Consider the following 27,388-nt stretch of genomic DNA (forward strand, 5'->3'; position numbering starts at 1 on the left):
TCTAGTGGTTAGTTGAAGAGTCTCCCATTCTTTAGTGCCTGGGATGGCTCTGAACCTTGATCCTCAGATCTCAGCCTCCTGAGTAGCTAGGATTACAGGCGTGAGCCACTGTGCCCAGTTCTTTTTTAAAACTACCTGTATGACTAGACAGGGTAAATGGCTGCCTTTTCACACTTTAAACATTTTCCTTTGGATGTCTCCCTTACTTCTAATATGGGAAGTCAAAAAGACAAACAGCTTCTTCCAGAGTCTTTGTTGTCTCTTTAAGCAAGGGCACAAATACCTTGCTCTCCAGATGTATGGCGGTCAAGAGCTCATTCCAACCATAAAGACTTATTCTGCCACTACTGCTTATCATGGCTTCTCTTAAACTTCTGTTGTGATTTCTTGGGGCACAATCTTTCAACTCAAACTCAATGCTTTACTCCAGATACATGTTTATGAAAATGTTAATTCACCATGGCTAGACAAATTTGGGGAACTGAGTCCTCCCTCATTCCCCCCTCCCAAACAAAACAAAACAATGCATACTGGAACCATCCTGAGACTAGTATGGATTGACAATAGTAATTTTGGAATCTATGGGTAGAACATCAGCACTTTCTTTTCATCTTCTACAAACATCAGTTGCATCATTTACAAAATAGGGACAATATTATCTACTTTGTTGGGATGATAGGAATGCCAAATGAGTCCATGTATGGGAAGTACTTAGCATAATCTCCATTATAGAAACCATCAAAAAAGATAGTCACTACCAACTCCTCAGTCACAAAGAAGGGAAAGAGGTCTTTCATTACCACTCATAGGCATGGAACTTCTATGCAATCAGGTTAATCAGTTTCTGAGACCACACCTCAAAAATGTTCACTGCATATCTACAGGGGATATTTACTATGGAAATGGATCCACGAGAACCACAAAGAACAGAACAGTCTATAGTGAAGAGAATGAGCAACAAATAAAATGTCTTTCACCTTCTGGTTATTTCACAAAAATACAACCTACAGTCTAAGAAATGAATACAAGTACTGGAAACACTCTAGATTATTAGTCTCTCATGCCCTCTAGTGGCTATAAGACATTTTGTAAAGTCCAGTTTGTATATATATATCTTCTCTGAGTTTAAAAAAATTAACCACTTTGCTTTCATGTGTTTTCAGCCTACATTAAAAAGAGAGAAAGAGATGCTGTCATAATTTTGTACATTTAGTTCTCTGTATTTCCTGTTGAGTACTGATCAATCAAGAAAAAGGTACTTTTCAAGCTATATTAACTCTCAAGTGAGAACTTGGGACAGCAGTCACTGTTGCTTTAGAGAAGGGTTTCAAATGAGGATCTTTCTGACATAACAATTTTTTTCAACCACAGGCTCATTTACAAGACAAGGTAACGATTAATGATGTACAAACCTATGGAATCTATTCTTTTCTGCCCAAGTTGTTTTTTGTTTGTTTTATTGCCAGTCCTAAGGCTTGAACTCAGGGTCTGGGTGCTGTCCTTGAGCTTTCGCAAGGTTATCACTTTACTACTTAAGCCACAGCACCATTTCTGTCTTTTTATGTGTATGTGGTAGTCAAGAAATTGAACCCAGGGCTTCATGCATGCTAGGTAAGCGTTCTACCGCTAGGCCAAACTTCTCACCACCTTCAATTTTTTTTATAATAGATAACTGTAGTAAAGAGAAAAAAAAAAGCTAACAAGATATGAGAAGGGATATCAATATTTGTGAAGCAATGCACTTTCTATCTGGTGAATATAATGTAACCTTTCTATTAATTACAATAAAAATATATGGAAAAAAAAGCTGATTTACCAGAACCCTCAATCAACATGATTTCTTCTTCTTATACTCTAGCAATCTATTTTTAAGACAAAATGAAAAAAAAAAAAACAAGACAGTATTCATGTGAAGGAGTTAATTTGAAAATGTCCTGAGTTATCTTAAGTATAAAGAATAGAATATAAATTATATTCACATCATGACAATCAACATTTAGAAAATATATAAGTAATCAGACAAGACCTAAAAAGGAATAAGATACCTGAAATGTTAATGTGGTAGAATGGTGAACTGTTTTTGATTCTACTGTAATTTGTTAATAAACTTAAACTAAAAGAGGGGACAGTTCATATCTTGACCAGAAGCCCACATCCTATCAAGAGACAGAGAAAAATGGTTCTATTAGAAAGTACTTCTTCCACTATGAACTGAACAAGAAAGGTTTCATTATACACACGTATTTTGCATGCTGTATTTTGATACATGATTTTTAGTGAACCTGAAAACACATTTACAAAAATATTTCTTGTTTAGTAGCAATAGTCTTACTGTAAGATGTACATTTCATCTTACTGAGATATAAAACAAAGCATAGGCTAAAGAATCACACCAAGGGGCCGGGAGTTTGGCCTAATAGGTAGAGTGCTTGCCTAGCATGCACAAAGACCCGGGTTCAATTCTTTGGTACCACATACATAGAAAAAAGCCAGAAGTGGTGCTGAGGCTCAAGTGGTAGAGCTCTAGCCTTGAGAAAGTCCAAGGACAGTACTCAGACCCTGAGCTCAAGCCCAGGACTGGCAAAAAAAGAAAAAGAATCACACCTAAATGGAAACTACAGAATACTAATTCCATATATTTAAAATACTGTTTATTTGTGATTTAACATTAATTAGCATAACATCTAAGAGCAATATCTGATAACATTTATACATTTCTTTTCCACAGGACACAAAGATTCATTGGCTCATTCATTATGCCAAAGCAAGTAAATAGAGGCATTAGCAAAAGGTGCAATAGTTTACTGTTGCATTTAAAAAATATTTATGCACATTGCATTCATTTAAGATATATATATATTTTAAAAGTTACGGAAAAGCATAGTTCACAGGTTACTGTTTCTACATATGTTGTAACACAACATAAATGATGTAGAACACAAAGCAATTCTCAAATACACAGTTAAGCAACTGAAAGTTTCCACTAGAGAATAAAACACCAATTCCAGTAGTTAGTGAGATCTAGACAGACATTTCCAGGTTCTATTTCAACTCTGTATCATATACACACACAGTCAAACAGACCCAGGCTGGAAGACACTGCAATTAATGTAATTTTCTGCATGCTAACTCACTCTCCAGAACACTTTGGATGATTTTTCCCCACTGCCATTTTCAATCACTGATTTTACATTGATTTGTGACATCACTTGGGAAAAGGAAAGTAACTATATTAAGTCTAAGTTTAAATTTGTATTTACATTAGAAAGAAAGTTAACAGAAAATATTAAAAAACTCTGTAAGAATCAAGAAGTGGTAGTTTTCTCACTTGGTGGAATTCGATCTATTGATTTCTTTTAGTGCTGACTTATAAAAATACACAAGTGGAAGGATTTGACCCTTTAAAAACTCAAGAGCAACTAAGACACTAATTTTGGCAGAGAAGCAGGATTTTGGAAATCTGGGACATGTTTTCAGTAAGACACACTATATATCCTATCGTATCAAACTAGAATTCTTTCCACATCTCATCTTTTGTTCCCTTAATTACTCCCTCTTTCTTTCAATCTTTTCCTTTTCCTTATGAGATGTTCTTCACTCATTAGCAATACTAAGAGAAAAATACACTGTAAGTTTCAAATATTAATCTAGATATGCTTCAAATATGTTCTATTCTTTAATGATTGGCTAATATGCACATAACACTTTTATACTGAATGGTATACAAACATCTCAACATACAAAAGTTGTTTTGCCAGAGTTAAACTAAATAACCTATGTTATGTGTACAAAATCCCCTCTGTGAAAAATAAGGGGCATTCTAAACTAATTAAAAAAGGAAGTTTTCAAAAATTATAGTTTATTAAAATGACTTTTCTTGGCAAATAAAAGTTACTTCAGGTGAGGGAATTTTATACTATGAATAAAATTCCAAACAAATCTTTTCTTAAAACTTTTTAAAAAATTATGTGCCAGTGTATACTAATGCTATAGATTGACTTAGATGCTTTTAAAGCATTCTGTTAATAACCCACTGAAACAATGGGAATCCAAAGGATACAGTCAAATATCATGGTAAAAAATTACAATCTGATTACCAAGCGAGGCAGGTGTTGAGAAATAATAATTCTCAGTTGTTTATTGGCAATTTCTTTCCAGCAGATATTATGGAGAAGGCCTGAAGTAATTCAGACAGACATCTGCTAGTGGTGAACTATATTATATTTTATGAAGATAGAGCTAACTAAAACTAGAAAACTTTTTAAAATTCAAAGCCAGTTTGGATAATAAAAAAAAATGAGAGATGAATTTGAAGTTTTTTTTCATGCTTTTCTTTTAGTAAAACTTCTTTCCAGTTCTTGAAGTCCAGTTTGCTACATACCCCAAATTTGATCTACCACTGTATATTAATAATCAACTTAAATGTGCAATGTCACATTGTAGAATAATTACAAAAAAAACCCTTTAGGCTTCAACTTTCTCCTTTTTTTTGTTCTTTTTCAGAAAAGAAGGAGTGCGGAATTTCTTCTTTTTCTTAGATGGTGATTTTGATGGGGAACCATCAGGTGACAGAACTTCCTCAATCTTTTCTGGTGACTTAATGGTGATCTCAATGTTCTCTATGGTCGTGCTCGTAGTTAACCTACTCACTCGCTGAGCAAGCTCATCTTCAACATCATGCAGATCATCCTTGCCGTTTACTACCATGACAGGCACATCCACACAGATGAAGCTCTTGGAAAAGAGCTCGTGGTTTTCTACAAAAGCGGGGTGGGGGCATTATTTTACATGGTTAACATTTTTTTTTGCTTATTTTAAAAACAAAAAGGGTTTTAGCAATGTACCAAGACATTGCTTTTATTCTAATGGAGATAAAACATTAATAAACAACCTATTAGTATGAAGCTAGCTTTCTTAAATGATATCAAACAGAAGAAAACAAAGCAGCTAAGTCAAGGAGTCAAGGCCAGATAATTCTGGTTTGATGGCATGACAATTTCACTGTACATCAAGTCACTGTAAGTAAAAAAGGCAGTATCTACATTTCTTTAGTTTTGGGCTCATTTGCAATCAAAACTGGAAACAATTTCATGCTACTGACTAAAAGATGCATGTCATGACCCATTAATTTTAATTCCACAAATTCTTATGAACTTTGGAACAGTATCATTTTTTTTTTTTTGCCAGTCCTGGGCTTAAGCTCAGGGTCTGAGCACTGTCCTTGGATTTTTCTCAAGGCTAGAGCTCTACCACTTGAGCCTCAGCACCACTTTCAGCTTTTTCTAAGTATGTGGTACCATACTTACGGAATCGAACCTGGGTCTTCGTGCATGCTAGGCAAGCACTCTACCACTAGGCCAAACTCCCGGACCCGAGTATCATTGTTTTTGTAACTGTCATGTTGAATTGAAAACCCTCTGTACACCTATATAAATACTAATTTTAAAAACTATTGGTTGATGAAATCCAGATTAAGTCTATAAATGTTGAGAAGTAGCACCACATTAATAAAATGTAAGATTTCTGAAAGGGTTAAGTAAAATTCATAGTACGCTTACCAGGAACAAGCATTTAGTATCTTATATAAAAACTAATAATGGGACAGGCTCTCAAAAACACTGAATTCGACAGAAATTCCATTGAATACCTTCAAAATTTTCAGGGGCATTTTGCGGTGACTGACTCTGAGACTGAATTTGTGAAATAGATGAAGCGTCATCTGAGAGTAATTCCTGCTCAGCGTCTGTTGGATAAGAGTTTAGTTAAAAGCCATGCAAAACAAAAGAAGTATGAGATTTCAGGGAGGTTAGTGAACATATCAAATGACTATATACAGAGACGATAAATTCTTCAGCTATGATTAGAACATGTTAATAGTTATTCCATAGGCCAATAATTATACATCAAAAGGAGATTAGTGTATTAAGACTGCTGGCTGTCAATAATCATTATATGCATACAGAGTTACAAAGGAAGGACAGCTGTTGGCAGCCAGGCAAATACTTTGTGTGTATTTAGGTAGTGTTAGGAAACCAAAATTGACTGAGCAGTCAGAAGAAGAGAATTCTGAGGCCTCACTAGTGCTGCCATATTAACAAGGCAGAATGTTTCACTAAAATTTTGAAGATATCAAGTTAATAATCGCTGTTAGAGCAATCTTAGTGAGTTAATTCAGGAGGTGAGTAAATATAAAACAAAACTACTTATAGAGTACAATATTTGTTTTACCTGGCATCATTAGGCTTTCAAAAAGTAAAGGTTAAAAAGGGACATTTAACAAAATACCAAGAGGGGGGGAGGGAAATGGGTACCAAGACATGTGAAAGGGTATCAATGTATGTGAGTTAATGCACCTTCTATCTGGCAAATATCATGTAACCCTTTTACTAATTACAATAAAAAAAAAAGAAAAAAAAACAAAATACCAAGAAACAGAAAGCTTCCTATTTTATATCAGAAAACAAGTTCAATAAGCCACTCAGAACGTTTAGTGTAAGTACATTAATTCATTAGGATGACTTTTTAAAAAAACTTTTGGTTGGCTGTGGGGTCTGAACTCTAGAGGGTCCTGGGCGCTGTCCCTGTGCTCTTCAGCTCAAGGCTACCGCTGTGCCCTTGAACACAAACACTTTTCAATGACTTGTTTTGTGACAAAGGAATTAACACATGGATAAACATTCTTTAATGGCTTTTGCTTCATTCTGCATAAAACTGATAACTGTATATTGTAGATGAGCTAAAGCAAAAGTGCTCAATCTCTTTTTAGGGTTATGAACTTAACCCTCCTCTCTCTAAAGCCCTCATTTCTACATGCATATCATATACAATTCATCCTATACTTTTCAGGTGATTCATGGACTGTCTGAAACTTATTGAGGATCAGTGAAATGAACTCTAGGATATAGAATAGCTTGATTTTGTGTTTGTCCCCCTACCCTCTTTTCTTTTTGTTGTTTTTGTTTGGTTTCTCCTTGTGGTTTATCTCATGTTGTCATTGTATCTCACTTTGGTACCTGATATAGTGTATATATGTTTATTTGAAATAGGGAAGGGAAGGGGGAAAACAAGATGATTGGGAGGGGGTGGGAGGGTAGAAACTAGGAGAAAAACGTCAGAAGAGGTATCAATGTACAAGAAGTAATGTACCCACCACCTGACGAATCTAACTGTAACCCCTCTTTACATCAACAATAAAATACAATTTTTTTTAAAAAGGTATGTTTAAAAACCATGAATCCCTTTTATCACCCAACTTGTCTTCTAATGTTATCAGTGTGGTTATCCAGGCTTACTCTAAAAATCAACTAACCTTCCAGACCTTGCTGTTTCCTCTCGACTGTCTTCTTATACTCTTCAAGTTCTCCTTCTGTGAGATGACTGAATGGGTTAGGAGGAGCTGGCGGGCCATGATCATCATCTTCAAACTGCATGGTCTTACAACGAATAAAACTAGATCCATTATTCTGTTTTCCACCCATCTGTCCACCGACCCATGCCTCCATCCATGCCAATACTCATACAGAGCTCTACACATGCAGAAATGACTACGTGATGTCTGTGACTCCCCACTTCAAAGCAATGATAAGAAATGACAAAACAACTCATTGGACTACTGATCCAATGAACTAAAATTCTAAAATTGTTACTAAAGTCTTACTATAAAGGTGAAGAGGAAAGTTTTATTCCCCCTCCCCTCTCTCTCTTTTTTTTTTTTTTTTTTGCCAGTTCTGGGGCTTGAACTCTGGGCCTGGGGTCTATCCCTGAGCTTCTTTGTTCACAGCCAGTATGCTACCACTTGAGCTATCGCACTACTTCCAGCTTTTCTGAGTAGTTTTTTTTTTTTTTTTTTTTGCCAATCCTGGGCTTGGGCTCAGGGCTTGAGCACTGTCCTTGGACTTTCTCAAGGCTAGCACTCTACCACTTGAGCCTCAGCACTACTTCTGGCTTTTTGCTATGTATGTGGTACCAAGGAATCAAACCCGGGTCTTCGTGCATGCTAGGCAAGCACTCTACCACTAGGCCAAACTCCTGGCCCTTTTTCTGAGTAGTTTAATGGAGATAAGAGTCTCAGACTTTTCTCCCCAGGCTGGCTTGAGCCTCTTTGTGCTCAAGGCTAGTGTTCTACCACTTGAGCCATATCACTACTTCCAGCCTTTTCTGTTTATGTGATACTGAAGAATCAAACCTGGAGTTTCATGCATGCTAGGCAAGCACCCTACCACAAAGCCACATTCTAAGCCCATATATATATATATATATATATATATATATATATATATATATATATATTTTTTTTTTTTGCTGGCTCCTAGGGCTTGAATTCATGGCCTGGGTTCTGTCCTCATTGAGCTTCTGCTGCTCCTGCTCAAGGCTATAACTTGAGCCATAGCACCACTTTTGGCCTTTTCGGAGTAGCTTATTACAGTCTCATGGACTTTCCTGCCTGGGCTGGCTTTGAACCATGATCCTCAGATCTCAGCCTGCTAGGATTATAGGCAAGAACCACTTGCCTGGCTTTAATTTTGAAATAGACCCTCACATTTTCTTATTTTTGAAATTGAAAATCAACTTGTAATTTATGGCTTCCTACAAAATAATTGGCAATGTTTTTTTTTTCTTTTAGTGATATATAAAGTAATGACACTGGTGAGGTCTGAAGTTGATAAATAACAAGAAAATGCTGTGTGTGTTTGTGTGTGTGAGGAGAGAGGAAAGACAGAGAGAGAGGGAAATGGGGAGAGAGAGATGGGGGAAGAGATAGAATGAGTCAGAGACAGAGAGTGAGAGAGACAGGAACAGAATGAACACCTTACAATAGCACTATGAATATTCGGTATAACCAACCAGGTTATACCTAGTTGGAGGTATAAACCTACATAACAAGGATCTTATTATGTAGCTCTGGCTGGCCACAAACTTGCAACCCTCCTGCCTTAGCCTCCAAAGTAGCTGAGATTATAAGTGTGCATGCCCATCTAATAAATGTGTTATATAGAAACATGAAGACCAATGTTAGAAGCATTCTAAAAAAAAGTGGAAACTTCTTACCCCTAGAAATTGGGGGTGGCATTCGAAGTTTTCTGGACTTTTCACTTGGGTTATATTAACTTAGCTCACTAACTTTAAAGTTAAAAATATTCCTACTTAGGGCAGAGAGTTTGGCCTAATGGTAAAGTGCTTGCCTAGCGTGCATGAAGACCCGGGTTCGATTCCTCGGTACCACATACATAGAAAAAAAAAAAGCTGGAAGTGGTGCTGAGTGGTGGTAGAGCTCTAGCCTTGAGAAAGTCCAAGGACAGTGGTCAGGCCCTGAGTTCAAGCCCAGGACTGGCAAAAAAAAAATTCCTATTTAAAAAGCAAGGTTCGCAGGGAAGTGGATGAATCTAGAGCAAATCATTGAGTGAGACAAGTCAAGACCAAAGGAACAAAAGGCGCATGGTATCCTTAATATGTGGCTATTAGATCCAAATAGTACAAGAGAGAGGACTCAATATTTGCGTACCCAATGCTATGGACATGGTATTGGAAATATAAACATAATTACATAGACATAAAAACCTATGACTTTATAGACATAATGTTTTATTTCATAAATTAATATGTATCTATGGTATACAAACCCTTAGCCTAATTTTGATTATGTTCTAAAAACTAAGTGCCAGTGATTATAGAGATTCCCTTCTTGAATATTAGTTTGTTAAACATGTCATTTGAAATATGATGTAAAAATCAATGTTAATAAATTCTTTAATAAAAAAAGCAAAGTTATGTGGCAAATAAAAAAGATTATGTTGCTTCATACTTACAGAAGGAGGTTTATCCACAACAATTCCAGCAAGCAACTGAGACTGTGGTCCAGCTGTTTTCAAATCATATCTGTTTTGTTCTCGAATCTGAATTGAAACACAGTAGTGACAATTTCTTGGGGAAAACTGTATAGATAACTTTTGCTTCCTTTTTGCCTGAAAGCTTATTATTGGACATTTCCAAATAAGAATCTAATCAACTTACACCTTTATAAAGACCCCTTTCACCATCTACAACACTCCCATAAATCTCCATCCTTCTTGGTATGTAATTTGCTATTGTCTTCCACTGTTAGTAACACTCTTTAAGGCAAAATGATGTTTAATACTTTATCTTATGTAGCTTGTTCACCAAGGAAGAGAGTAGAATTATTTGATATATGCCAATATTACCAAATAAGTTTTTCTGTATTTAAACTTCTAAGCTTGTTATTTATCATATTCTATCACGAGTGATTTAAACAAAAAAGAGAATGTCTCATTTGGCCACAGAGACATTGCCTTACCTTATTTCTCTTTTCTAGCACCTCATTCGGGTTTGTATTTAAAGGAACAAATTGATTGGGATCTTCAATTTTGATAGGTGTTCCGCTACTAACTTTAGAAGAGTCCTCTGCTTTCATCCACTGAAGAATAAAAATTTTTTTAGAATGAAGTTTTTCATCAAGGAAATATTATTAGGTATTGAGGAACTATAATCTCCAGGGGGAACATACCCTGACAATCTTTCAAAGAATTTCACTTAGCAATATCTTGCCGGTCAATTTGTATCTCACAATTGTTAGACAACGCATTACAAAAGCATTCACTCAAAAAATTATCAAATGCGGGCCAGGAGTTTGGCTTAGTGATAGAATGCTTGCCTAGTATGCACAAAGACCTGAGTTTAATTCCTTGGTACCACATACATAGAAAAAAAGCTGGAAGTGGTGTAGTGGCTCAAGTGGTAGAGCTACAGACTTGAGAAAGCCCAAGGACAGTTCTCAGGCCCTGAGTTCAAGCCCCAGGACTAGCAAAAAAATATCTATATCTATATCAAATGGTATTATAGTTCTCTTGAACACTCAGTCACACTATTATTTAAACTTTCTCCTCTTGATAACTTGAAAAGATGACAAGGAAATAATTTCAAATACAGCCTGATCTTGTATGCACTCACATCCAGAGTTTTGCTTTCTGTATTGAATTATATCAAATGATGGTCAAGAAGTCAATGAAAATGATTCAACTGTATCAGGACACAGTTTTCTAGAATATTTTTTGTAACTTATTTACTCTATACTACAACCCTTAGAGAAGGGGAACATTTAGATTAAGGAAAAACATTTTGACGCCTAAAGCATTCCTACTGATGTTACTGATTTAGGATAATCTAATTTTGAGTATCTAGAGAATATCTGGTATTGTACTCTAAAACCAAACTAAACATGAAACAAAATTCTAAAAGGTAAAATAACCTATTTCATCTTTACAGATCTTATATTTTATCTTGTAACTTTGGTACAACTTAGTATTGATAGTTTTTACAGTTTTACTGTTGCAAAAAACTATATTGTAATATCATGTAGTAAACAACAACTAGGCTTGAGTTAGATTATTGGCATTCAAAGTCTGACTATCATCAGAAATGATTAGTTAGCTCTCTTGCCTTTTCTTTTCTTTTTCTTTTTTGCCAGTCCTGGGGCTTGAACTCAGGGTCTGAGCACTATCCTTGGGCTTTCTCTGTGGCTTTACCACTTGAGCCACAGCATCACTTCCAGCTTCTTCTATGTATATGGTACTGAGGAACTGAACCAGGGTCTTCATGCATGCCAGGCAAGCACTCTACCACTAGGCCAAACTCCCGGTCATGTTTTCTCATTGGTAAAGTAGGGAGAAAATAGCATCTATTTTATTTTAGGAGAACTAAGGATGCTAATTCATACATAACACTTAGAACAGTGGCATAAACAGTGGCTATTACACAGTGGCTTTACTACCTTGTAAATGATATACTACCTTGTAAATGATACTAATATTATTCATAATGCTATTTTCTACTTTCTCAATAATTGAGTCACAGAATATTCAGTTCAAGAGTAACTACACAAAATACTTAGAAATGGCAAATAATGTAAAACAGTGGCATACTGTGATTTTGGTTCTGGGACTGGTTTCCCCGTTCCGAGACTCCTCAGGCACATTCACTTTCATGTAAGTATTTGGGGAATTCAGCCACCTCGTTTTTTCACGCTGCTGTCTCTGTGCCATGTATTTGAGAGGAGAGAGTGGCATTGTATCATCTTCAAAGGAAAAAGCAGTCACAGTTGCTGGGATTTCCACATCGCTTTTGTGTCTGGGCTTCTCTCGAATGAGAGGATGCCTGTAAGCATAGCCTGTTCTATATCCCTAAGGAGAGAGAAATGACATTTGAAACAATCAAACCTGGACTAATACAGCATTTAGAGATTATTTCTTTAAACAACAAATGATGTTTTCATTGAACAGCAAAGGCGAAAACATTTTCCTAAACCTCACATATCTCTATATAATACTGAAGTTAAAATTAAGCAAATTTCAAGATCTAATTAAAACTGATTCCAGATGGCACGGCAGCTTCCAATCATACTACTGTGTCCCTGACAAAAGCAATTTCTAAACTTCTGGCCAGAAACATTTCCTTCCTATAAAATGGTTTTGAGAAACCAAATCTCAGTGCTCATTTATGACCTTATTTCTGGTCTGAGGGCTATTTGCCCTCTGACCTTCTTCCATGTAAGAGTATAAAATCTATGATGACATTTGCCATACCATATATCTGATGATAAGGGCAAATGGCCTGAATAAACATTTCTTTAAAGTTAACACTCCAATGGCTAACAGGTATAGGAGAAAAACATTCACTATCACCACTGTATCAGAAAATACAAGTTAAGGGGCCGGGAGTTTGGACTAGTGGTAGTGCTTGCTTAGCATGCACCAAGACCCGGGTTCAATTCCTCGGTACCTCATACATAGAAAAAAGCCGAAAGTGGTACTGAGGCTCAAGTGGTAGAGCTCTAGCCTTGAGAAAGTCCAAGGACAGTGCTCAGGCCCTGAGCTCAAGCCCAGGATTGGTACAAAAAAATACAAGTTAAGAGTATCTTTTACGGTATCTATTACTAAGACATGAAGAGATAGGGTTGGAAAAGTGAAGACAAAGGGAATCCTTGTGCCCAACTATTATGGAATTCAGCATAGACTTTCCTCATAAAATTAAATATAGAACTAGTATATAACCAGTAATTCTATTACTGGATATGCATCCAAAGAGATGAAATCACTATGCTGAAAAGATATATTGCATAATCAGTCACAATGGCTAAGAAAGGGAATCAACTTAAGTCTATCAGTAGATGAATGGATAAAAAATGTGGTACATATACACAATGAACTATTAAATAACCTTGAAATGGATAGAATTCTGACACTTGTGACCCTATGGATGAGCATGGAAGTGAAAAAAATAAGACACTGAAAGACAAACACCATATAAACTCACTTATATGTAGAATCTAAAAAATGCTAATCTCATATAAGCTGAATGTAGTTGATAGCTGCCAGAGGGTAGGGTGGAAAAAAGCTGACTAAGGGATATAAGCTTTTGTTAAATAAGAGTATTTCATGAGATACCTTGCACAATGTAGTGAATATAATTAATGACAGCATTGTATTCCTGTAGAGAAAAAAAAAAGATGACATCTGCACCTGTTACTGTGATTTGGGGGATGGGTGGAGGTCACTCATGGGCTCAGGCCCTGAGCACTACAGTTGAGCTCATTTTGCTCAATGGAGCCACAGCTCCATTTCCAGTATTCCAGTAGTTAACTGGAGATAAGATTCTCACAGATTTTCCTGCCTCGGATGTCTATGAACCATGATTCCTCAGAGCTCAGCCTCCAGAGGAGCTAGGCTTACAGGCCTGAGATCCTAGAGCCCAGCTTCACTGACTCTTAAACAAGTGTTCACATTATATCAAAATGTCTTCCTAGGGTCAATCTCTAGTCTTGAAAGAGTAAGGAACATGTTCTAAAACTAAAAGGAGACACACATAATGTCTCTTAAATATGAAGACATATATAACGAGTTTATGATTAATTTTTTTACCTACCAAATTGTCCAGAGTCCTCATCAGCCCTTCAAACTCAATCTCTCCAACCTTCCACTTCTGATGGGAACCCATATTAACACCTCCTCCTCCCGCTGCTGCGATATTATGAGTGAAAGCTTTATACTTCTGAAGATCCAGTATAAGAAGATTATCTACTCCACCTGCCCCCGCTATTGCCCGTACCTGTAACCAATGGTAAAAATACATAATAAAGATTGTCAGGAGTACTTTACTATCAAAAAGGCACAATCTCAATTTGGCAAATACGCATAATGCTTGTGGGCTATTATCAACAAAAAGAAAGTAACACTACTGTGCAAACAGGTAGCCAAGTGTTTTTTTGTCACTCAATCCTCGAGCTGCTTTCTAGAATTCTGATCCTCTTTTTGGAAAACATATTCAGACTGATATCTTAACATATTTCAAACAACAAAAAAAGCTAAAACAGCTAAAAATTCAGGATTTTTTTTCTTTTTCTTTGCTCATTCAAATAAATTAACATTTGCTTCAAGAGACACTGGTTGATTTTTTTTTTTTTGTGGGTCATCGGCCTTGAACTTGGCCTGGGAGCTGTTCCTGAGTTCTTCAGCTCAAGGCTACCATCCTACCCTTGAGGCAAGTCCAATTTTCTAGAGGTTAATTGGAGATCAAGAGTCTCACGTCCTTTTGTGTTGGGGCTGGCTTTGAACCTTTATCCTCAGATCTCAGCCTCCTGAGCAGCTAGAATTACAGGTGTGAGCCACCACGCCTGGTGACAATGCTTGATTTTAAAAGGTAAATTATAGTCTCAGCTTCTCTGAGGAAAAAATAATAAGCAACCAAGCTATTATAATAAAAATACCAAGGAACTGGTGGGCACTCTGAATTCATAAAACTTAACGACATTAGCTGGGTACCAGTGGCTCATGCCTATAATTCTAGCTACTCAGGAGGCTGAGATCTAAGGATCGTGGTTTGAAGCAGGAAAGTTTGAGATTCTTATTACCAAAGAAAAGTCCAGAAGTGAAGCAGTGGCTGAAATGGTAGAGTGCTAGCCTTGACCAGGAAAGTTTAGGAACAGTACTCAAGCCATGAGTTCAAGCATACAGGACCAGCGCAAAAAAAAAAAATCAAATACACTTATGAAATTAATCTTAATTTAAAAAATGGCTACGTGGGGGAGGGAAAGTGGGAGAAAACCGTGGAAAGGGTTTTCCCAATATTCAAGAACTAACTTACTCACTACCTTACAAATGTAACTGTAACTCCTCTGTACATCACCATGACAAAAAAAGAAAATTAAAAAAATTCAGCCAGGTGTGGTGGCTCACACCTGTAATCTTAGCTACTTAGGAGGCTGAGATCTGAGAATCGTGGTTCAAAGCCATCTAGGGCACTAAAGACCTTGAGACTCTTATCTCCAATTAATGATTAGAAATAGGGAAGTAGGGCTGTGGCTCAAGGGTAGGGGAGTAGCCTTGAGCTGAAGAGCTCAGAAACAGCACCTAGGCCCAGAGTTCAAGCCCCACGACTCCCCCCTCCACCCCGCCCCAAGCTACAAAACATATGATTTTTTATGATTTGCAGCTGCTTTTTATCAATTAGTACCAATAGTACAGTGAGAAAATGGAGAAAGTAGGATTAGTGGGAAAACTGCAGTTATAAGGTTTCTGGTGTGGTGTGATGTGGTGGTGGTGTGTGTGTGTATGCATACATGCCAGTTTTAATTTCTTATTTTCAGTGCAAGAGCTGATGTCCCTTTTTACTTGGATAAACTAGAACTTTTCAAACAAAATGTGACTTAGACAATAGAGCTTTGGAAATAAACAGAAAATCAAACTAAATAAGCAAATAATAAAGCAATAAGAAAGGGAGAATTGTTTCTCCTACCTGAATCTCACAGGCCATTTGTACACTAAAAATATAATGAAAAGCTTCTTCAATTGTTTCTCCAAGCGCTACCACTCCATGATTTCTGAGTACCAGCACCTAAAATAGAATCCCCAGGGCCGTCACTTTAAATAACTGGCATAGTTCTCATACTGTTTTCATCACCAGTAGCAGCAACAAAAGACTTCTGACACAGGGAATTTACTCGATACCTTACAACTTGGACCCAGAACTTTCTGCAGTTGAATTCTCTCCTCCTGCTCATCAAGTGATCCTTGGTAGTCATAATAAGCCACATCTCCCAGGATAAGGGACTCCTGAGAAATTGGAAGGATCCCACACTTCATCGAGGATACCTGTTTGATTAGGAACATACCAAAGATAACACATTTAGCTACTGCATACACTTTTGTAGGAAGCTGATTCAGCTCAGGGAGCACTGACCTGAGGTGGGGGGGTGGGGGAACCTAGGGTATACAACACAATTTAAATGCTGTGCTAAGTATTATAAAAACAAAAACTCTGCCCTAAAAAAAATTTCAATAATCCAATTATCAAACAGATTAGTTTTTAAAATACAAATGCTATTTCTTTAGTTGTTTCCATGAACAGCAGCATTTGGTCCCCAGAGCATTTTACTTCATAGGTATGCAGCAAATTTCAAACAATTTTGAATGGCAAGGTCTAAAGGAGTGCAGATAAATGCTCTGAAAAGTCTTTTCCAGAATCTTTATTGATTCTAGTTCTCTGTTGACTTACAGCTGCTGTAGCAAGGGTGTGGATGTGTATCACACATTTAACATCAGGGCGTGTTGAATAGATTGCAGCATGGGGACTGAATCCGGTATGGTCAATGTTCAAATTAGTACTTCCCTGGTCAACCACTTCTCCTATTATGTTGACTTTCACCTGGAAAAATAAAACATACTTAATTGGTTCACATGTATAGATGTTTTTTGTGTGTGTGTTCTACAAGCCAATCCACAGAATGGTAAACACGTGGTGCAAAAGGCCATATAGTAAATATTTTAAACACAACTATTCAATTCACAATTATAGTAAAAAGGTAGCCAAACACAATTTGTAAAAGAAAAGGTATGCCTCTAATCCCATAAAACTATTTACAAAATAGGTAATCTATGATAAAAATAGTTAGCAAGAAGTAGTTTCTAAGGAAGAGGATAACTTAAAGCTCTCATGGGAGGTGTGGACAATTCTAGTACTTATTAAAATTACCAGAAAACCTTAACTTGCTATCTTAACTTGTATCTCTAGCTATTCTATGACACGATGACTGGCTAGGAATAGTTATTGCAAAAAGGAAATAGTATGTCAGATCCTATGCTCCATACCAAACTACAAAGTGTACATAGATGGTATGTGCATGTTTAAAAAATGTTTTAGTGTGTACAGGATAGAAATAATTTTGAATGTTCCTTTCAAAACATAAATAGGAAGCTAGATGCTGGTGGCTCATGCCTCTAATTCTAGCTGAGAAGGGTGTTATTTAGAAGATCATGGTTAGAGGTTAGCCTCAGAAAGAAACTCCATGAAACTCAGAGCCCATCTCCAAAATAACCAGCACAAAGTGAAGCCCTAAGTTCAAACCTCAGTACTGAAAAAGAAATTCCAAAAAACAAAAACAAAAAAACCCCCCAAAATCCAACTATGAATAGATTAACTGGTAATTTCAAATCTTTATTAGCCTCTTCAATCATCTTACTTTTCTTGAATTTTAAGTTTTCTTAAAAAGAAATATTAGAGGATGGGAGTTTGACCTAGTGGTAGAGTGCTTGCCTAGCATGCATGAATTCCTGGGTTCAATTCCTCAGTACCACATACAAAGAAATGCCAAAAGTGGTGCTGTGGCTCAAGTGGTAGAGTGCTAACCTTGAGGAAAGCCCAAGGACAGTGCTCAGGCCTCGAGTTCAAGTCCCAGGACTGATAAAACAAAAAAAATATTTTCTAAATCTAATTATTTTTTCTTAGTATATGTTTTTCTGTATATGATTTTTTTTCTTGTTCCATCCTGTGCTAAAAGCTGAAAACTGAAGCTGGGCGCCATTTGCTTATGCCTATAATCCTAGTTATTCAGAAGGCTGAGATCTAAGGATCGAGGTTCAAAGCCAGCTTGGGCAGAAAAGTCACTGTGAGATTCTTATTGCCAATTAACTACTCAAAAACTGGAAGTGGAGTTGTGACTCAAAGTGGAAGAGTGCTAGCCTTGAGCAAAAGAACTCAGGAACAGGGCCCAGGCCCTGTTCAAATCCCAGGCTTCAAATCCCACTACCAACAAAACAATGCCCCCTGCCCCCCAGGGAAATACGAGGGAGCTCAGGATGAAAATTATACCAAACTGGAGGCTGTGGCTTCAGAAAAGGATAGGCCTCTGGGAATTATTATAATGTGATCTTGTTCTTTACTTATTCTTACCTGGAAGAAAAAAAACAACAGGAATTTAAGACATTCATATTTGCAACATAAATATACTACAAATACTATATTATACATGAACCATTTTAGGGCGTTTGGGGAAAAAAAAAAAACCAAGGAAAAATTCCAGGTCTACAGTGTGAAACTGTCTTTGAAAGTTTCTTCTGACTCCTAAGTACTTGCAAAAAATTTGACATTATTTTCCCATCTATTGTACTTACATAAAGTGCTATTTTAGGATTCTATGGCTGCTTTAGGGTCAGCTACATTCATGAAAAACAAATGCCAATATCATTCAGTTCAACACGGCAATGAAATTAATGGGAATTGACAGGAAAGGGAACAACATCTCTTCTTAGGAAGGAACTTAGGTGAAGATGTAAAAGAAAACTTAAGAAACTGAAAATAAAGGAAGACTGCTGATACACTACACCATGTGTCTATGCCATTATCACACAGTATTTTAATACTTTTTTCATTTCAAATAGTATCTTGGTTCCAAGTGTAGAAAGGCAAAAACAAGATGGTAAACAGAAAAGGAGTATTTAAAAGATAAAAACCAGGGAGGAAATTTCCCTGACCCTCTTATTTTTCTAGTCCTAAATGCTTTTTAATGGCATTGTTGCTCAGAAATATTTAAGATGGAGAGAATTTTGCTCTACATTTCTTCCAGTATAGCTTCTATAACTGTTTTACATCATAAGAACAACTCAAGATAGTAAAGGGAGTAGAAAGCTGGGGGAAATTGTAGCCTCTTTCTTGGAGAAAAGATGAAAATTAGCAAGGATCCTAGATGCCTGATTCAAGGAATGAAGTCTGAAAACTGAACTTTCAAGAAATGGTAAGAGCACAGTTGTCAGTTGGAATTTTAGTAAGGAATGAGAAGCTACAGAACTCACTGAGATGTACGTATTTGCTAGGTGTGCCCATCCAAACAAATCTGCAATTCTGTACAGGCTGGCAACTTTACAACGAGTAAGTTTTTCTCCCTTCACATAGGAGGATGTATCTGCACCATGAAGGTCATTAATCGGTGTGACCATGCCAAGACCTAAGAGGAAAAATTGTACAGAGAAATCCAAATCAAGCAGTCTTACACCTGGAGAGTAGCTAGCAGGAAATAAGTAGTTTATATCTGAAAGTATCCCAGCCTTGTAATAGTATGATTTGAAATTTCTTAATACATATTATGTTTTATTAGCTTATCTTCTTCCAGAAAAGTTTAATGAGAGTAAAAGTAAGTTTAGCTCCCCACCTTTACACTTGCTTCTTCCTTCCTTCAGGCTCTCTTTCCCCTCCTTTCTCCAACTGGAGCTCCCTCCAAAGCTCAGGCCTTTGCTGTGTTTGTCATTTCACTTTTCTCCATGAAAATAGTATGTATTCTCAAAGTCTCCTCACTGTAATTTTGTGTTAATTACATATGCTCTTTAATTTTGAACCCACATTCTTCAATCTGCAATTTGTCATCATGGTCTATCACTTTTTCCCCTTCAAGGTCTCTCATTTTTCTACTTCAGTTCAGGACTATCTCATATGTCAACCTCTGCAATACGCCCTCTCATTCTGGACTCTTGTCAGTCTTCTATGAAGATCCATCTGCATGAAGCCATCAGGTTAAGTTCGTTAAAGCACTATTTAACGAGCCCAGTAAGAACTTTTAAGTGTGAGATTTTCTTATCTGAAATGTTACAAACTAATTTCAAAGGTATAGTTTTAATTAAGTGCAAGTCTCACAAAGAAGTATACCTTCTAACAAAAGAATCAGTCATTACCCCTTTTCTTACACTCCTTTACCCTTCTAGCTTTCTTCTCCCTCACCTCTACCACCACATAAATGGTCCAGGGAGAGTGATCAATTTCTACTTTCTGACCCCTGAACACTGAGACATAGCTTTTCTCCTGTCACTCTGTATAAATTCCTGCAGCTTCACATTCTTGTCCTGGAATCTAGGACACTCACAGGACAGCATCCCTTATTGTTTTCTTTGACACAACTTCTAGAAATGTTCTTTGGACTCTTTCTTCTCTGCCTATGCCTTCTCATGTAACTATTTAATCAATGCCCACTGCTTCACACAGTTCTTCTGTATATCCATTTGCCAAGTTCCTCTCTTAAGTACTCAGGGTGCACTGCCAACTACTGCAAAGACTTGGAAACTCAAAGGGAGGAAGCTGAACTTCTTTTTTTTTTTTTTTTTGCCAGTCCTGAGGCTTGAACTCAGGGCCTGGGCACTGTCTCTGAACCAATCTGTGCTCAAGGCTAGCGCTCTATCAGTTGAGCCACAGCACTTCTGGCTTTTTGTGTATATGGTACCAAGGAATCAAACCTGCTAGGCAAGCACTCTACCACTAGGTCACTCCTGGCCCCTTCCTCCATTTCTTAAGTCAACTATATTCCTAACTCTGGACTTTCTAATTTCTTCAATTTTTTTTGGTGCCAGTGGGCCCTGAATTCTTTTGTTCAAGGCTAGCACTCTACCAGGTGAGTCACAGCTCCACTTCCATTTTTCTGGTGGTTAATAGATCAGAGTCTCAGACTTTCCTGCTCTGACTGGCTTTTAATTGTGAACTTCCTCCTGAGTAGCTAAGACTATAGGCATAAGCCACCGGCACTAGGCTTCAGTTTTCTTAATTTGGTAGGATATACATTGAATTCTTTTTTGTTTTTGCCAATCCTGGGTCTTGAACTCAGGGCCTGAGCATTGTCCTTGGGCTTTCTCAAGGTTAGCGCTCTATCACTTGAGCCCTGCACCACTTCACTTTTTTTTTAAACGTATGGGGAATTTGTGCATGCTAGGCAACTACTCTAGGCAAAACTCCTGGCCCCATACATTGAATTCATGACTGCATTCTCCTTTACCATCTTCTCTTCATTGGTCTATACTCTCTCTCCTTGACCCTACCCCACCCATTTTAAGTATACATTTCCTGACCTCTGACTTTGCTTTCCTAAAGGATCATATTATTTGAGTTCTCCCTTGAATCTACTACATTTCAGTTAATATACCTGCATACACTTGCATATCACCCAAGGTATTTCTATTTAAGACTTCTACCTCAGGACTCAGATGTACCAACATGATGTACATCTTGCATGTTCCTACCATCATGTCTCAAGTACTTGGAAACTACTTAAATTCATTAAAATCCTACTTACAAATGGGTAAAAAAGGGCAACAAATGAAAAAAGAAAAAAAAGGAACAAAAAAAGCCTTTATCCTTTGAATGTGGCCTAAAATCGTCTCTGGCATTTTGATCTGTCTCTGCATACAGTGATTTCTGTGTATTTCTCATAGCAGAAAGGTACTACAATGGAGTTTAAGTATTTAGGATCGGGCTGGGAGTTTGGCCTACTGGTAGAGTGCTTGCCTAGCATGCACGAAGACCTGGGTTCGATTCCTCGGTACCACATACATAGAAAAAAAAAGCTGGAAGTGGTGCTGAGGCTCAAGTGGTAGAGCTCTAACCTTGAGAAAGTCCAAGGACAGTGCTCAGGCCCTGAGCTCAAGCCCAGGACTGGCAAAAAAAAAAAAAAAAAGAATTTAGGATCTTGGTATGTGTAGAATGTCCAACTTTATTTGATGTATTCACAAAAAACTGTTGACTAATGTCCAAACCCATGTTTTTTAACAAGCTCTAATTATTCCATCCTTCAAAAACTATGTTTTCTCAGTATACTTCTGGACTATAATCCACTTCAATTCTAAGCTCTATGAATGGTCATTAGAAAATTTCTTGTGAACTGTATTGAGACATTTTTCTCCACAGTTATCTCCTAGGATTAATTAAAATACATTTATCTGAGTCTGGGACCATGCTATATAAAATTTTATAATCCATCAAGGTCTAGTAAATGCCTGATTGTATGAAAAAGAAATGATAATACTATGCTACTATGTTAAGTATTCGATGTTATAACCTTAAGGACTGAATTTAAGCAAAATATGCTGCCAGAGAGTACAGTATTCCAAAGTAGAAGACACAAATAATTTAAAAGTTCTCCCAAACCGACATACTGAGGGGAGGGGAGGAAAAGCCTGAGAAAGAATTGGCCATGATGTAATCCGCAATCTGTTGTAATGCTAATAATCCAGTTGGGTTATGGCCTTTCTTCATCTGTTCTTGAATAAGACATTCCAAGTCTTCCCGAAAGGCCTGCAATACAACAAAGATAACCAATGAACATGTGTATTTCACCTGGAGTAGAAGGGATAAAACTTACTCTGATGTAATCATTTTCTTTTTCTTTTTTTTTTTCCCCCCAGTCCTGGAACTTGAACTCATGGCCTGGTTAGCATCCTGAGACACTTTTTACTCAAGGCTAGAGCCCTGCCATCTGAGCCACAGAACCACTTCTGGCTTTTTCCGAGTATGTGGTACCAAAGGAATTGAACCCAGGGCTTCATGCATGGTAGATGAGCACTCTACTACTAGGCCAAACTCCCAGCCCTTCTTCTTTTTTTTTTTTTGGCTAGTCCTGGGGTTTGAATTCAGGGCCTGGACACTGTCCTTGAGCTTTCTCAAGGCTAGAGTGAAGTGGTGCAGGGCTCTACTTTCTCAAGGCTAGAGCACCACTTCTGGTCTTTTCTGTGTATGCGGTATTGAGTAATCGAACTCGGGTCTTTGCACATGCTAGGCAAGCACTCTCCACTAGGCTATGCTCCTGGCCTGTAACATTTTCTAAACCTCTTGTGAATGTTTTACCTATATTATTTACAAATATAAAACACAAAGTAAAAATAGTTGGTTATCTTTCTAGCACATATGACCACCATTATTTTTATTAAATTTATCATTTGTTCTCTTGATCATGTCATTTTTGTTTTGTTTTATTCTTTTATCTATTTTTGGTTCTGGTACAAGGGCTTGAACTCAGGGCCTTGTGCTCAGCTTTCTTGCTTGCAGATATTGCTCTACCACTTAAGCCATCCATGCCTGCACTAGCCAAATTTTATTTACTTTAAATACAAAGGTGCTTGTATAGTCAAGGTTCTTGTTCTTCCATTTGAAATTATATATCAGAATTATAGGAATTAAATTGAAATTTCCCCCTTTGACCCGAAAAGGGAGAAAGAAGAAAAATATTCTGAAATCGCTACTGGCAAGAGATGTAGGTATGAACACAATGGAAATCTCTGGAGAAACCTCGTTAAGAAAAGAGAATCTCTTTTGAGGTAATGACAGTACTCTTCTGTACTGTGGTCCTTATTTACATGTACTTGTAACATGCCAGAGGTCTAGGACTTACTTTGTTTGATAATGGCATAGGATCCCTGGATGGTAAGGGAAATATGGTCAAGGATAGAGACAGATGTTAGGATCAGACCTGACTCAAAGCTTGTGCTCCTCTTAGCACACAGTTGAGTGGTACCTGTGACTGACAATGAATGAAGACTGGGTGCAAGCAGCTACCAGATTCCATGGAACTGAGCTTAACAAAGGAAGGTCGTCCTTCCCGATACACTATGGTGGCCTGCACCATGAGGCAGGAAAGTACAATGGTATAGATAGGTTGAAGTCTGTCTCTCTCTGTCTCTGTCTCTGTCTCTCTCTCAGCTGGTTCTAGGGCTTGAACTCTGGGCCTGGGAGATATTCCTGAGCTTCTTTTGAGAGAATGCTCTACCACTTGAGCCACAGTGCTACTTCACCAGTTCTTTAGAGTAGTTATTAGAGATAAGAGTCCCACAGTATTTCCTGTCTGGGCTGGCTGCAATCTCCAGTCTTCGGTCTCCAGATTCCTCAGTAGCTAAGATTACAGGCATAAGCCACTGGCATGTAGTGTATCTCTTTGTTACAAACACAGGTGCTATGTACACAGACCATATATCACTCCTTAGATATGAAAGTCACTGATAAACTCTTAGGAAATGTATAAGCTTCTAGAGTTTTGAGGACTATTCAGGGAAAGAAGGACATTCAAAAGGAAGATGTTATACTTTCTACTGACAAGGCAGGTGGATATTTGAGTGATTATAAAAAGTACAACTTGTTACCATATTTGAATTCTGAGCTCATGAGAAGTTTATACTAGTTATAATTTTTGTTTTCAAAATTTAAAGTATGTTATATGTAATTCATTAAAAATCTAATTCCTGGAATTATATCTAAGTAATTTAAATATATGACTGAAATAGAGAAATTGTACCATAAAATACTCCTACAAAGACATATTACAATTATCACAAAATTCCACTAATACTTGGATCCTAGGAACATAAAATGGTTGAAAGTTGTGTGTAAGATGAAGAGATGCCTTCATGTTACAGATGAGTAACAAGGATATCTTACTATGATCAAAGCTGAAAGGAGAAGAATATCCAGATATCTTCATTTATTTGTATACAGAGAAAAATTTCTGACTATATGACAACATATAGTCAGAATATACTGTTAGAAGCTTTATTTTTCCTTTAAAACCAAACTATTTAAATTTTCTTCAATTCAAAGAGTCTATAATCACAATCAATGATATCTGCTATATATAACATTCAGCATTATCTATTTTATTAAATGCCCTTGGTTTATGTTGTTCTTCCTAGAAGAACAAGAATTTAAGGCAGTTCCTTTAGGGTTAAATGCTTTAAAAATAAAAAGAATAAATCAAACTTAGGAGAAAAATAAGCAGGAGGTAAACTAGAGGCAGAAAAATACTGAATGACATGAATACCTACTTGCAAGAGATGTACTGTGATCTTAATCTTCAAGCCAACATGAATTAAGACCACCTATGTAGTGTGCTAATTTTCAATGGCTTTATGATTCAAAAGCAACTTGTGCCTAAGAGAATCAATTACTTCCTTAGGGTGAATGACAAAGCTAAATAAGCAAAATCTGAAAATCTGTTTTAAGGTTACTATAGCAAATGCTACAGGTAAGGATACAGGTAGATTTTTTTTTTTGGTTAGGAAAAAATATTTTCACTTTTATATACTCCATAATATATATAGTAAGGACTACCTTGAAGCTTTGAAATTTTTTTTTGCCTGACAGCGATACAAGAAAGCCTATCTGAAATCAATTATGAACACCTTCTTTAAGACTATTAGATAGCCTCTGTGCAGAAATAAAAAATAATTTTTAAAGTAAATGAAATTTCTCCAGTCCTTTAAGATGGTGCTTTAACAGTTAATAATCGTCATAATGCAAGAGGTTTAATTTTTTTCATGAACACCTGTAACTCAAATTTTGTTTCACATGTTTTTGAAATATTGTTCAAGTAAGTACCCTAAGCATCAGTAAGAATTTAAATTACTACTAATATAATCTCATTTAGATGACTTAAAATCTGTCAGTAAATTAATAAGCTTTAAAACTATTAATAAACAGGGGCTGGGAGTTTGGACTAGTGGTAGAGTGCTTGCCTAACATGCACGAAGACCCGGGTTCGATTCCTCGATACCCCACATACATAGCAAAAAGCCAGAAGTGGTGCTGAGGCTCAAGTGGTAGAGTGCTAGCCTTGAGAAAGTCCAAGGACAGTGCTTAAGCCCTGAGCTCAAGCCCAGGACTGGCAAAAACAAAACAAAAAAACTATTAATAAACAATTTATCTTTGTGGATAAATGATCACATTTCTATAAAAATCCAATGTTAACACTTTGTGATTGATTCATCTGGATCTCACAATGAAGTCTTGAAACAGGCAGTAACTTATTAAAGGCTGCAAAGCTAATAAGTAAATGGAATAAAGATTCTAATCCGGCTTTCAATTGTGCACGAATTTTTCTCTATTTTATGAATTGAAATTAAATGTAAGGCAGTAGGTTTGTTGTGATTAGAAATGTTGAGTAAAGTCCTTGGCTACATTAAAGCATTTGGTTGTTTGGTAGGTAAAACAAAATTACACAGCAGCAGATTATGGTTAAATATTCAGCAGGATAAATATGTGCCTTCTTGACGGGTGCCAGTGGCTTATGATTATATTTCTACCTACTCATGAGAATGATACCTGAGGATCATAGTTCCAAGCCAGCTGGGGCAGAAAAGTCTGTGACTCTTATCTCCACCAAACTACTTAGAAAAAGCCAGAAATGGCGCTGCGGCTCAAGTGGTAGAGTGCTAGCCTTGAGGACAAAGAGGTTCAGGTACAGCGCCAGGGCCTGAGTTCAAGCTCCAGCTTGGGGTAAGGGAGTAGGGGGGAGGGGAGAGAACACTAAGAATTAAGAATTCATCAGAGCATTATGAGAAGTATTTTATGAATGGGATGGTAAAATCACATGCTGGGAATCTGAAGCTGGATTAGCCAATAGTTTTCTGGAGTCTCTATTATAGTAGGATCAGGTTAAAAGATACACAAACACCATAAAAAAATCATGTCTTCCTTCTCTGAGAGAGAAGAGCAAGTACAGGAGGTTGTCATGAATAGCACGACAAGCAGTGTGCTGCTGGGATGACATGTTCTTTAAAAAGCAAAGTATAATCTATGGAATCACATTTTTAATCTTCAAAGTATTGTCACAAAAACATATACTTTTTTTGTTGTTGTTGGTTTTATGGCTTCAACTCAGGGTCTGGGTGCTGGCCCTAAACTTTTTCATTCAGATCTCAGCTTCCTGAGTTGCTAGGATTACAGGTATGAACCACTGCTGCCTGGTGGCTAAATATCTAAATTAGCAATTTAGATTACAATTCTAGTAGTTGCCTACTGTGTGCTAGTTACTACATTACATGGTTTTATGTGATTTCATTTTATTCCCACAAGAGTGTGAAGCAATTTTCCCATCTTACAACTAAGAAACTTATGTGCAACATACGTATATTTCCTAATGTCAAGGGGCTAGTAAGTGGTGAATGAGGCAAGATTTGAACTGATATTCAAAACAAGTTTTGTATATAAATGTGGATTAAAACTTTTTGTGTGAACTGGATTTGAACACAAGTCCTGGGGCTATTCCTAAATTCTTTTGCTCAAGGCTAGCACTCTACCCCTTGAGCCACAACTGTTTCCAGGTTTTTGCTGATCAATGGGAGGTGTCACATGGACTTTCCTGCTGGTTAGCTCTGAGTCACAATCCTTAGATCTCAGCTTCCAGAGTAGTTAGAATTACAGGTGTGAGCCAATGGTACCTGGCTCTAAAGTTCTCTCTTTTTTTATTTTTTTGGCTGGTCTTGGGATTTGAACTCAGGACCTGAGTGCTGTCCCTGAGATTCTT

At 37.0% G+C, this 27,388-nt stretch overlaps 1 protein-coding gene across 7 annotated transcripts in view; it reads right to left on the reverse strand.

Moving 5' to 3' along the window:
- Window positions 1–2,225: 2,225 nt before the first annotated feature.
- Add3 (adducin 3) overlaps window positions 2,226–27,388 on the reverse strand; it is an 89,995-nt gene continuing 64,832 nt past the window's right edge. For 5 of the 7 annotated variants that reach the window (XM_090345918.1, XM_090345919.1, XM_090345921.1 and 2 more), the window contains 13 exons: window positions 22,254–22,392; window positions 19,137–19,288; window positions 18,157–18,237; window positions 16,564–16,713; window positions 16,017–16,160; window positions 15,805–15,903; window positions 13,936–14,118; window positions 11,937–12,194; window positions 10,313–10,432; window positions 9,807–9,893; window positions 7,310–7,433; window positions 5,648–5,743; window positions 2,226–4,757 (listed from right to left, as the gene is read on the reverse strand). In XM_090345918.1, the coding sequence (XP_090202044.1) occupies window positions 4,465–4,757; window positions 5,648–5,743; window positions 7,310–7,433; window positions 9,807–9,893; window positions 10,313–10,432; window positions 11,937–12,194; window positions 13,936–14,118; window positions 15,805–15,903; window positions 16,017–16,160; window positions 16,564–16,713; window positions 18,157–18,237; window positions 19,137–19,288; window positions 22,254–22,392 (1,926 nt within the window). In that variant the 3' untranslated portion in view covers window positions 2,226–4,464. Of the gene's footprint in view, window positions 4,758–5,647; window positions 5,744–7,309; window positions 7,434–9,806; window positions 9,894–10,312; window positions 10,433–11,936; window positions 12,195–13,935; window positions 14,119–15,804; window positions 15,904–16,016; window positions 16,161–16,563; window positions 16,714–18,156; window positions 18,238–19,136; window positions 19,289–19,492; window positions 19,971–22,253; window positions 22,393–27,388 lie in introns of those variants that run through there. The other 2 variants (XM_090345924.1, XM_090345922.1) reach the window with 2 other exon arrangements.

This window comes from Megascapheus bottae, chromosome 15, assembly GCF_031878675.1.
Source record: "Megascapheus bottae isolate mThoBot1 chromosome 15, mThoBot2.hap1, whole genome shotgun sequence".
Classification (NCBI taxonomy): domain Eukaryota; kingdom Metazoa; phylum Chordata; class Mammalia; order Rodentia; family Geomyidae; genus Megascapheus; species Megascapheus bottae.